The sequence below is a fragment of the Rissa tridactyla genome, chromosome 1 (genome assembly GCF_028500815.1).
Source record: "Rissa tridactyla isolate bRisTri1 chromosome 1, bRisTri1.patW.cur.20221130, whole genome shotgun sequence".
NCBI lineage: Eukaryota > Metazoa > Chordata > Aves > Charadriiformes > Laridae > Rissa > Rissa tridactyla.
The window spans coordinates 36752123-36765188 of NC_071466.1; the positions used below are offsets into that span (position 1 = coordinate 36752123).

The 13066-nt window shown below is 36.7% G+C and overlaps 1 protein-coding gene across 5 annotated transcripts in view; it reads right to left on the minus strand.

The window, feature by feature from the left end:
• Positions 1-957: 957 nt before the first annotated feature.
• NAA16 (N-alpha-acetyltransferase 16, NatA auxiliary subunit) overlaps positions 958-13066 on the minus strand; it is a 71276-nt gene continuing 59167 nt past the window's right edge. For all 5 annotated transcript variants that reach the window (XM_054190336.1, XM_054190305.1, XM_054190295.1 and 2 more), the window contains 9 exons: positions 12875-13027; positions 10826-10954; positions 10045-10258; positions 7804-7997; positions 7011-7119; positions 6444-6542; positions 5718-5861; positions 3056-3153; positions 958-2786 (listed from right to left, as the gene is read on the minus strand). In XM_054190336.1, the coding sequence (XP_054046311.1) occupies positions 2586-2786; positions 3056-3153; positions 5718-5861; positions 6444-6542; positions 7011-7119; positions 7804-7997; positions 10045-10258; positions 10826-10954; positions 12875-13027 (1341 nt within the window). In that variant the 3' untranslated portion in view covers positions 958-2585. The remainder of the gene's footprint in view (positions 2787-3055; positions 3154-5717; positions 5862-6443; positions 6543-7010; positions 7120-7803; positions 7998-10044; positions 10259-10825; positions 10955-12874; positions 13028-13066) is intronic.

Genomic DNA, 13066 nt, shown 5'->3' on the forward strand with positions numbered 1-13066 from the left:
AGGTATGAAATAAACTCAAGCAACTCCGCTCTCAACTTCAGATCCCCAAGTCAATGCCAAGGAGTGCTGGGTTACGTGAATACGAGTCTAGTTCAGCCATTTAAGCAGATACAAAGCACCAATGACCCCTCTGCACTGTCTGGAAGAAAAAAAAAGAAGACAGCGTTTTCTTGCGCTCTTACTACGAAACCAGAAAACAAACACGACCACAGCCTTTCGTGGCTACGAAAGCATTCTGGATGCAAGGCTTCCCTCTACTGGGAAAATCCGTGAACTGACCACTTCTCGTTAACACCTCTGGTTTCAGCCAAAAAAACCAAATGCCAAAAGTACGTACAATGATGCTGTTGAACCAGCAAGTGGCAAGTGCATTCACATCCGGAAACATCATTATGCTTCAATCTTTTGTGACACACTTAAAGCTTGACCCCTTCCTAGCCGAGGGATTCATTATTTGGGAAGCCTGAAGACGCTAGAGCTGAAGAGATGCGAGAAACTGCCCTTTCCACCGTAATTGCTAATTCTGGACTAAACTTTTGTGATCCACACGACTATCAGGTACAGGATTTTCCATTAGGGCCTGGGCTTTTGGAACAGGCTTATTCCCTAGGATGAGAAGTATCCCTCTAGGGTACAGCTGAGCCAGAACAATCCCATTATGACCAACCACCTCTCCCTCCTTGAGACACCTTTGAGCAAGTTGTTCCACAGCAAGCGGCACGGTGAATATATAGGATAAAAACACCTCGCCATATTTCTCAGGGCAGCGTGTTACTATATAGAGAGATACATGTCTCAATGTGCTAAATAGTGATTTTTATGCTTTTTTTCTTAACTACTTACAGAGTTCCCGTTAAACCAGTGAATGTTGCAACTGAGTGGGAAAAAAACCTAATAAATGTGATGGACCTAAGTTTGATGTCCATAAATACGCAAAAATTCCAAACCAAAGGCAAGTGTGTACAAAATAATTTATTACAGCATAACATATGTTGGCAATATTTTACAGTGAGTTTTCCATTCAACAATTTTGAATCTAAACAGATGACACACAAAGGAGAATTTTAATTAGAACAGTTTATTTGTCTTAATAAAATCCCCTCTTCATGAACTTATATTTGCCTTTGAGGGGCTAGTTAATATTACTGAAATTATTTACATTGCAGTGAAATAAAAACAAACCGAGATCGAATGATTCCATTACAGTTTCCAGAAAACAGATTTTCTGTACAAGCCACAGTATAGTTATGTTTTGATAGCAGTTCTTATAGAATGTAAAGCTGTCATATGTAGCCATTTTGTCCGGCAATACTATGCTTTAAATAGGTATATTAGATTCAGACTTCCGTTTTGATGTGTTGTATATTTAATAGTTAATGCACCAGAATATAAAGTAAGAAAAAGGTTCATTGTGATTTGTAGTCAGCCTCTTTGTGCTCCCTTAAGTAGTTTTTAAATGTAAAACATACTCCTCACATACCATGTGCTTTGTAGCACCTAAAGCAATAGTATTTAGTCGTGAGAAGTACTGGAGTATTGGCCGTAAGTGGACAACTAAGGCGTTTTAATGGAGGTAATACAGTAAACCTACCAGTGAATTTTTTACGATGTGGAGAAGAACTGTATTCCCCCATTACTGTACCTTACGCACTTGCCCAAAATTGGAGCAGCTTTTTCAACTTAAGTGTCAATAGGGGAACAGATGGGGAGAAACCAGAAGGAAGACAAGGAAAGGGGAAGGATGGAACGAAAGACAAACAACAGTATCGAATTCATTATGTTTTCACAGGGAATTGCTTCAGGATACTCAAAAATGTTAAACTGACCATAAACTTAAGGAAACAATAGCTATGGAACACAAGGTAGATAGAATAGTTTTCAAAAAGCCTTAGTTTTTTTTTTAACACAAACCTAATCTTCGTATCCATCAACACTGGTTCCATGTAAGACACACACCTGACAAAAACATGCAAAGCCCCAATGCTTTCATTGTCACTGTGCTTCAAAACAAACCAAGCTGACCAAAGATTTAAAAAAAAAAAAACAAAAAACAAAAAAACAACAAAAAAAACCCCCAACAAACAATAAAACCCAAAGAAACCCAGAAAAAAACCTAAAAAAACCAGTAAAAGACAAAGAGGGCAGTTCAAGCAGCACCTCAGTCTTAATCTGCTAATAATGCTCAAATGATAATTTATTAACAAGATATGATCACATTTATCTGTATACGTAATGACACTTATGTGAAAGCAGTCTTTAACATCCATAATTTTTGTGAGGGAGGGCTGATGGATTATTAGAAGACTTAAAACTGTACAAGTATAAACATGAAAAATGCTGATTAAGGATAATGTTTACATAAATATTGGCAGTTTTTGTTGGGAGGAAAAAAAAAAATAACTAAAAGCATACTCCATTTCATTTAACTATCCAAATATTTTGTTTTATACCTGTTAAAGATATTAAAATACAACCTGGAGAAGTAAACCCTGATCTGTATCCAGCCAGCATGTAATGAGAGTCAGAGTTTCGTGTACACGTGTGCATGTTGGGTATAACGCACACCCGGGCTCGCGCACACGACTTCAAATTTCATTAGACAGCAAATCATGGTTAATGGCTGTATGATTCACAGATGCAATGCTGCTATCGTCCTCGTTTGTGGCAGGCATAAAGGCAGACGTAAAAGGAAACAGTTTATGACATGCTGCTTGATATTCTTCGCATTGACTGTGGCAGCTTCCAAAACTGCCATCAAGCAGTGCCTCAAAAACCTTTGTTAACGTCTAAAGAAACAAAAGTAACAGTTAATAAATGTGATTTATAGAATTGCTTTTCTACTAAAAGATGTACTGTTAAACAATATTAATCTCAGCAAGTTCTCTGTTGGCATTCAGATATCTTATAGTTACTTAGGTGAAAAAAAAATGAAACCTTGTCCTTTCAAATACTACTAATATATCATGGTACATGAAGCATGTACCTTACCCTGCAGTTAAATGTAAGTTATTTAAGATCCCACACATTTTTTGGCTTGAGGTACTGTATCTTTTACCTTCACGTTTTTGTCTCTCATGTTTTTATCCAATCTAGTAGCAACAGCAATTGCTTTTTCTTGTCTTGATTTGTCCAGGAAATACATCATCTTTGCACCTTATCGTAAGAAACAACACAATATTTAGATAACAGTGTTCCTAAATGCAATACCGCACGTACAGACACACAGAATCCGAAACCGTGCAAATCAATGTGAATTAAGACTTCTTGCAAGTTTTAATAAACCACATTTTCCTCTCTTATTTGTAATTTAAAACTAACAAAACTAATTTTCTATTTTCTAAGCTATTTTGAAATTTATTAGAAGCGTAAGGATTGAGTAATGGAGGAGATCTGCTTCTGCAAAACTGAAATGCCTCACGTTACTGAAACACACGTACAGAGTATATTGGTGACTAAGCCCTTCAAATCAGCAGGCTAAATGAAATCCATCCTCCAAATGTACAAGTGAATAAAATATATTTTCTCAGTGATACTCTGAATTCTTTTGAAAAGTACTGGAGATAAGCGAATAGAGCTATGAAAAAATTATGGAACACAGTCCAGAAGACACTCTCCAGCTTCTTGGACCACGAACAGTTTATTAAGATGCATCTGGGCATCGCAGCAAAATATTATGTTGCTCCTCATATCGTAACTGCCTTGATTTAAAATCTCATCTTAATGAACATGCAGACGTTTCATACACTTTCCTTTTCCCAAACACAAAGTCCAGGCACACTTGACTACATAATCTACTACAAAGAACAAAAACTTAAGAAATCATTTTACTGAAATAATTAAAACCCCACATTCTGAGTGTATTATCTCTTCTTGCTCATTTCCCAGATTATTAAAATTTTTTTCCTAATTAAAGAAAGCTTCCTAATTCTTACTGCTTATTGTATCCAGGTTTCAGAAAATAAATTGCCAGACTGAATATATTTGGGTTTGATTCATCATTGTCAAAAAACTTATGAAATTTAACCTAGTTACATTTGTTTACAGGGAGGTTATGGTACAGAAACCCAAAGGGATTAAAATTCTGCTCATAATTTTTTTACTAGTAATCATTTTAAGCTAAAACACTCATTTGTACTCTCAGACAACAAAGGTTTAGGTCTTTCAGACCTTTACATCTTCAAACTTGAATTAAAGGTGACAGTTTAAGTAGTTATCTACTGTACAGTAGATAAGTCAATCTCTTCAAATCTGCCTCAGCATAAACAGAAGACTGACACATAGGTGAAGACCCAGAGCTACCAAGGGCATGTCTACAGTTAGTTCACTCATTTCACTTTAAAATCCTAATCCCACATTTGTTCCCACTGCCTGTAAATTGATACACTGTTGGATCACAGCCATCAATGGACCCTAAGGTTCATTGATTGACCCTACGGAGGTTTTACACATTGGAGTCCCTCATCTCCACTGAATGTGAATAGACTCACTTTCTTCAAAGGGCTCCCTGACATCTCTCTTAACATGGGTGCCACCGCTGTCCATGATCTAGCTTGGCTTCTTCTCAAAGTCAATAAAGATGTAGGCAGTGTGAAGCCAAACTCGGAATTGTGACAGTCTTCGCCTGTACAATTACTATGACAAAGTGACTACACTATTTTCCATAACAACGGAGGGCCAGAAAATAGAACTCGGAAAACATCTAGTTAGATGCCCAACAATGACAAGAGTGGAAGGACACATCTGTAAGAATGAGCAGCAACTGCCTGCCAAGAAATCTATATTGACTTCCCAAATCTTGAGCCTGCTCACAGGAAAAGAAGTGCAAGTATTCCTCTCAGGATGCTGCCCTGAAACAGGGATCTTTTAGTGGCCTCTGTAAGTTTGGGGTAAGTTACCTAACCTTCCTTTAAGACATAAACAATCCTCTGAGGCTAACTTTCTCCAGTGATTCTGGACAGGCCCTGGGTAACTTTTACAAACTAGGTGAGATTAGTACTGTTCTAAGTACTTTAAATGCCTGATAAATCTACACTTATTTTTTTTTCTTCCTAACTGCTGGAGAGGTGTTCTGTTTTCTCCTCTTCTAGCTTCTCAGGTGACATCAATTTTTATTCCAAACCTTTCTGTACTCAGTAGACATGACAAATTTCAATTCCACCTTCCTTTGACTTACCTCCAGCAGCTACTTGCACCTCTTCTACACAAATAGGGGAAGACTCTCATATTTCAACATTTTCATTGTTGACCATGAAGCAGAAAAGCAAAACTAGCATAACAAGTTTGTCATGATATTTTTATTGATGCTGTTGCTACATGACAAAGCTAGGAGTAGGAAGAGAGACATTCCAGCTGATGAGAAAGCAGGGGAAAGCACTGCTTCTATTATGTAGGATTTTTTGGTTTGTATTTTCTAATCATTTCAAAATTAGAACCTGCAACAGCAGGGATGACAGTGCTTCCATACTTGAATATCTCTAGTGGTTTTATTGCACACTTTTTGGAGGTAAGAAGCACATTCCTTATGCATCTAATAAAGAAGTCAATGAGGGTGTTTGGTTTTTTTAACATGGTAAAAGCAGGCAGCAAAAACTCAAGGTAAACATGTGAATTTCTAGCTCGTTGGAATTTATGTACGAATTATTGATTGCAGATAAAGATTCTGGATTTAAATCACTTAAATCATCTACTTTTCAAGAGCATTAAAAAGCTAAACAAACCTGACAGTTGGTGCTGAATGGAGGTAGCGTTGTGTTTGAGAAATTCTTCATTAAAACTTTCCAAGTTTTTATTAACAAAGATTTTCTGCATTTCTTGAGTTAGGACCTTGCTCACAATTTCCGGGAGGTTACTATGGTCAGATACTAGAAGGGGGAAGGTAAGAGTGAGAGAAGCAAAAAGAGCCATTTAAACAACTAGAAAACAGCATGAAACCACAAACAACACTGCTAAAATTCCCATTTTTAAAATTAGGGCACAGAAAGAAAACACAAATTTCCATTCAAAACACATCACAAGCAGTTATACTGATGCATTTATAGATGAAACAGTCATCAAGGATGCTCTGTCATGTAAACTTCCTGCTGAACGTGTGCTTTGCTTCAGGTCAAAATCTCCCATATTTGCCACTTTTCTTAAAACTTAAGAATTTCAAGGATCTCTGGAACACCTACTCTCTGTGAAATCTAGCCAAAGTGAGTTATTGGGTCCACCTGGTGGATTAACGGAGGAAGGAGCATAATATAATACATGCACAGTACCCTGCATAGTACAACCTGTGTTTTCTTGGGTATTACCACGGAAAACAAGCTGTCTATTTCTATTCTTATTTTATATCAGTTTGTGCTTCAAGAGTATTTATACATTGCAAAAATATGTAGTTACGCCTTTGTACAACGTAACTTCCTGTATCTTTTTACATACATGCGTACTTCCTACACACATACCAGCTTTAGAGAATTTAATCAAGCACTCGTGTAGCCATGGGTTATTACTGTTGATGGCAAAAGCTCTTTTGACAGACTGTAACATTAACAGGAACTTTCCTGTGGGAAGGAAAAAAAAAAAACAAAAACATACCAAGATTAAGAATACAGAACTTCTTCTCTGTTTCACTGTTTCTTTTAGTAAATCTAGTACAAATATTAGAAACATCAATGCCCACACAGAATTAAAAAGAAGATTTAATTTTTCCCATCCTAATTCTTGAATAACAGAAATGTCTGCTGCTCAAACTCTGGCAACACTGCATAGGTGTTACTGTTTGGCTTTGTTTTCCCCTAGATAATTAAAGATCACACTGCAAATATCTCTCTACCGCATTTATCAGTATCTACTACAACTTACTTTGTTCTTTCCTCTACTTTTCCTATTATTACTGGATATGATGCACACCCCAACTTCAGTCAAGTAAAGATCTATTCCAGAGCACTGTAGGCTACGCTCAGATAACACAGGTTGCAGTGAAGGGTTTAAAATTTTGTAGAGCAAAATAAAATCATGCGGTACTTTACCTTTTCTGAAGTATATTTCAAATGCTAATAAATGTGTTTCTATGTCATCTCCAATAAGATTCTTAAGTGGTATAAGGAACTTAATGGCTTCTTCTAATGGATTTTCTACCTGTTTTAATGAAAACACAGTGAAATTTAAAACTTAAAATAAATGTCAAAGAAAACCCACCAAGGATAGTTTCCATTATTCAGTGCATTTAAATAATCAGAGGCCAAAGGCGAACTTTCTGAATTAAAAGTGTTTGCTCATTATTTCATGTTGACAAAGACGACATCATGGCTAACTCTGGCACTGCCTATGTAGCGTACTCAGCGTTGTAATTTAGTATTTAGGAAACAATTAAATACAATCACCTTAGACAGCAAGCTTAAACTTCTGAAGTCACTGTGATAAAGGAGGCAGTTCTTTGTACTTAGAGCAATACTGGCTCATGTCTTCAAATTTTGTGAACTGCTATCACATTTCTGTTAGTTTTTCCTCTATTCACTGTACAAAAACCAGAGTTCTTCAGACAAAAACCATCTTCTTGTTCAGTATCTATTTTAATGAAGGATGGCCTACTGTTCAAAAAAACCTCAAATTTAAAGAAAGTAACAATATTATTAATAATATTTGACTTATTAGAGGAAAAAATGACTTTTTTTAGTGTAAACAGACTACAAAAAGGTATCTTTGCATAGAAAAATAATTTTATAGAAACACCTGGATTCTTTCAGTGGAACCTGACAGTAATCGCTTATTATAGGCTTTTTATGAAAATCACATGAATTTAACATGAAAGACCATGCTAACCCTTTCCAGTTTTTCAGGAACTAGCTCTTCCCTGGGTCCACTAGTTTCCTCCTCTTCTTCATCTCGCTTTTTCTTTTGATTCTTTTGTTGTCGCTCTCTTTCTGCATGTTTTCTTTCCTCTTCAAGTTTTGCTTTCTTCTGTGCTCTTCTTTGCTTGCTAAGCATTTTCTTCAATTCTTTGGCTGAGAGATTTTCTACAGATTAAAGTAACAAACAGATAACTTATATTCACAGAGTATTTAATTAAAAAAATCTTGTTTCTCTCAAACACTCAGACATCCCACTAAGCTCCTCCCCATCTCAAAATGGCATACTTTTACAGTGATTTCCAGAAATATCAGCATTTGCCAGACTATCATCACTATATAGTCCAACATTACTACTGGATTACTATTTACGGCATAACACAACACTCTCATGTATTTGTTATAGAAGCCTCAACTGTTTGAAAGGTTAACTACATAAAATTGTTGTATCTATGGCAGGTTTTGCCTCAGAAGTGGTTTTCAAGGGTAATACTAAGCTCCCATATTGACCATAGCTCAGTTTCCTTTCCATGCTAACTAGAAACACACAGACGGATTTACACTCCATCTTAAAACAAGCTTGCTATCTTTCATTAAAGTGTCTGAACAACATACAGCCATGATAATTGCATTGATTTTCTGCAAACACCACGGAATAGCTAAATGGATGCAAGTAAAAACTGATATTGTTTAGGGTGAGGAGAGGTCAAATATTCTGGTATGTATTAGCAGGACCATTATATGTACCTCCAGTCTGGTTGCTGTGTTCAGATTTTTAGATTGGACAAGCATTTACATAAACCAAGACAGTTTAACGGCTGCATGAAAAGCAGAACACACAAAACATGGGTTTCCTACATTTCACACAGAAGCGAGGAGCCTCCAGCCTTTCCATTCACCCTTTTTTTTCCTTCCCTGCCATCCCACTGACCTGACCAGTTTAGCCCGAATAATATTGTAGTTTCCAGTCTGCTTACTGTGGTGTTTCACTGAGAACAGAATCTGTGCTAATAATGTGTCAAGGAACAGAAGAATGCGCTACTGAGGGACTAACACTTTTTTTTTTCGTGGCTATGGCACCATGACCTCTCTACTGGGGCCAGCCACCACTCTGAAACAGGGAAGGAGGGAGAAGCAAGTGTTCTTTTAAACTCAGTTCATACAGTGCTATCATCCCCTGTGGATGAGCCTACTGAATTTCTATGTTTCTATGACATATTGCTATCAAGATCCTCTGTCACACACTGATCTTCCACTATATACAGAAACAAATTAAAATTGGAGAGAAAAAAAGATGCAAGTCGAACCGTGCTGTGAAATGTGTCTCTTTTTATATGTACTTCATTATACATAGGCAGATATGGAGAAAACTTATTATTCACTTCTGAATGAAAGGTAAAATTGTATTGGCAATATTAAGTGGCATTTTTCGTTCAGTTTAACTTTTTTTAACCCACGTCAAATATTTTTCCCTTTGTAAAGAGCTAGACATTAATTGCACCCCTTTAGTCAACAGCCACTGCAGTGTTGACAGTAGCTGCGATTCCACAAACGGAGAAGCAACTACTTATCTTAAAGGAAAAAACCTCATAACTCATTTGTCATTGAATCCTCATTTTTCCAAACCACACCCCATTGGTTTCTTAAGAAAGCCTGCTTTTCACTTAATGCTAGTTTTAAATTGTTTCCTAAATGTATTAATCTTGCTAATATACACTTATGCATGTTTTCTTTGGTCCTGAAGTCATGTGAAAAAAGGCTGAAGTGTAACACAGTATTAACTAGTATTACTATGGAATAAATTAAATACACTAAATCAAAACTAAATTCTTACAATTCAGACTGCTTTCCCACAAAATCTATCCAGTGTTTCATAATTCGTCTGTTACTGACATTTATCTTTTGTTTAAATGGATAAATGGCTGAACTGAATTCGATTTTTCTTTTTAATGTTCTGAAATGCCACTCATCCCCAAGGACTCCGACTACAGCTAGGTTCATTCGTGTACTAGTTTTACAACACGATGAGAGAAAAGAGAGGAAGAAAGCTGTAGCATGTTATCTGTGATCTCACCAGTCATCAAATCGTGACAGAAAAGAGGAAAAACTTGTGTATGTTACAACTCATATTTGTTCTATTAGCACATAACTTACTTAGCTTAATAAGCTTTTACATGCGTCATACACATATGAGCCTCCATTACGGTCTAGGTACCTGAATTCACTTCTTGTTCTTTGCTTTCATTGGTAAGAGGATTATCATGGAGCTTCAGGTAGATTTCAATTGCTGACCGAGCAGCCTTGAAGTAGAAGGCATGTTTCCTGAGCACATCTTCTAATCTCAAAAGGTCTACATAGGCACGGAGAGTCATCTTTCTCATACAGTATGTGTGGAAGTCAAATTGATCATCCGTTATCTCAAAAAAATGCTTCAAGACAAAAAAGAACACACACACAACTCTTACGCGCTTCCCTTGCTTCATGTATTTTTTTAGTTAGATGGAGGTGAATAAAGTTACAACTGATTATTTACATAAAATATTTAACAGGCATAGAAATATCCGTATAATACTGACTGTCCAAGGGAACCTCTCAGCAGGGGAAAAAACCCATACTGAAAAATCTCACTTTCATAACAAAAACTATAATGTGATTGTTCAAAGACTTAGGCACCCTTTAAAAGCCAACTGAAATGTTGTTGTTCTGATTAAAAAAAAAAAAAGAGCTGGCAAAAGACAGCATAAAGTTACTGTACAAATAGTTGTATAGTTGGGAGACATGGTATTTTATATTGAATCCTTTTCACTTCAAATGTTTTTCACACAATAGCTAGGGGTGACATCTATTACAATAAATCATCAAGTATCAACCTGTTTTTAAAAATCATTATACTAGAAACTTTATATGCAAAGAAAATCATGCTGATTACCTCAAATATTTTCATTAGTGTGTGAGAAATATTGGGAAAGAAACTGATGGTGTTTGTACCTACTTACCCTTTCTACTTCGTGGCATTTTTTCAAGGCATCACCATACTTTCCTAACCTTTGATAAGCTGCGGCACATTCAGTCTGGAACCACATACACTGCATCTCATTTAGGTTTTCCATAGCAGAAGTTCCTTCCTGAAATAAGTGTCATTATCACTTTTTGCTATTACAATTTATCAATGGCTTCTTTCAACTATGGCTAGTTTCAGGCCATTAGTAGGAAACAATCAATCCTTCAACTACTTGGAATACAATAGAAAATAGATACAACCACCCAATGACCGAGAATAACACTGGTGATAGCCTATGCTCCCAAGATAGAAAAGGACAGATTAAATGATTTTTTAAAAAAAAGTTACCTGAACAAGATTAGAGTCTCAACAGATTTTTAGGATTAACTCATGCTTGTATACGCAGTCTTAGTTTTACAATTTGGGGGCAGAAAACAACATTATTTTAAAAAAATCTTTAAGTTCAGTACATAATTTTTGTTGTTTTTTCCCCTTGTCAGGTGTCATCTACTAGTCTAAAAATTCACTAATATATTTACTGCTTTATCATGTAGTATGAATAATAAGTTTCTTAGAACTTGTTAGTCTACATAAATTAAGTTAGATTTATCCTTCATACTTTTACAAGAAAAAATCCTAGGATTTATTGCTCTAAACCAAACTGGAAGCACATTCCACATATCACGAATGTTAGCCACCAAATTTTCAGAACAGCCTTTTTACTAAAAAGAAAACCCACTTCAACTCACAACATTTAATTATTCAGGATCAGATTTATCCTATCTTACCACAATATCTATGGCTAGAGTTCTGTATTTCTTGCTCTAACACTTCTGACAAGCATACACAATGAGTTTTAGTGATCAAATTTTTAGTCGTTCCTAGAAATATCCACAAAGTTCAGATTAATTTTCAAGTGTTTTCACACCTAAAATTAAGAAGGATTAAGGAGCCTGACTCATTTATCTGCTCCAGAAAATCCCTACAAGTAGCTGTCTTCATATTTAGTTACATAAATAATATGGAAATCCAGTCTTTATGAATCTAAATTTTGTTCAGTGTCAAACAATACAGAATTTCAAGTGCTTACCCCATCTTTTAAGGACAGGATTTGCTTTAACAAAACTTTCGTCTTTAGAACTAGCTTAAAGGAACGAAATGTTCAAGTCCAAATTAATTTATATTAATGCTAAATCATAATGAATACAGTGCACATTCCCATGCACTCACTCAGATGGTATTACTGGGGAATAGCGGGTTTGGCAAACAAGGTATCCATCAGATGCATTTTCAGAGAGGTACTTGGAAGTACGGCAGTATAAAGTACTTCTGGACAACCACCTTTGAACGACCATTTTTTCCAGTATTTACGGGATCTATACAGCTGGAGTACTGCGTCCAGCCCTGGGGCCCCCAGCACAAGAGGGACATGAGTCTGCTAGAGCAAGTCCAGAGGAGGGCCACGAAAAATCAGAGGCTTGGAACACCTCTCCTATGAAGACAGGCTGAGAGAGTTGGGGCTGTTCAGCCTGGAGAAGAGAAGGCTCCAGTGAGACCTTACTGCGACCTGTCAATATATAAAGGGGGCTTGTAAGAAAGAGAGACTTTTCACCAGGGCCTGTAGTGACAGGACAAGAGGTTAACAGTTTTAAACTGAAAGAGGGGAAATTCAGGTTGTGCGTAAGGACGAAATAACTTACTGTGAGGGTGGTGAGACACTGGAACAGGTTGCCCAGAGAAGTTGTGGATGCCCCATCCCTGGAAGTGTTCAAGGCCAGGCTGGATGGGGCTTTGAGCAGCCTGCTCTAGTGGGAGGTGTCCCTGCCCATGGCAGGGGGGTTGGACTGGATGATCCTTAAAGAGTCCCTCCCAACCCAAACCATTCTAAGATTCTACATACTTATTTACCACTAAGTGTAAGAGCATTATCTTAAAAGTGGACACTAATAAAATATATTTTTTTATTTTGGTCAAAAGTTACACGAGTGAAAAATAAACTGCCAGAGGCAAACAAAACCTCTCTTCATTAAAGCCATATACTTACCCTCGTGAATTTAGAGCACATCTCCTCCGCGTCCTTTACCATATTTGCTCGCAGCATGTATTTAGCACACTTAGAATTAATAAATCTGTCTGCAGTATCCAGAGACTGTGCTTCATCCATCCATTTGGCAGCTTCCTTGAGGTTACCTACATGCTGTTAGGGAGAAATTAAATAGTTAGCTTTCAGTATAAG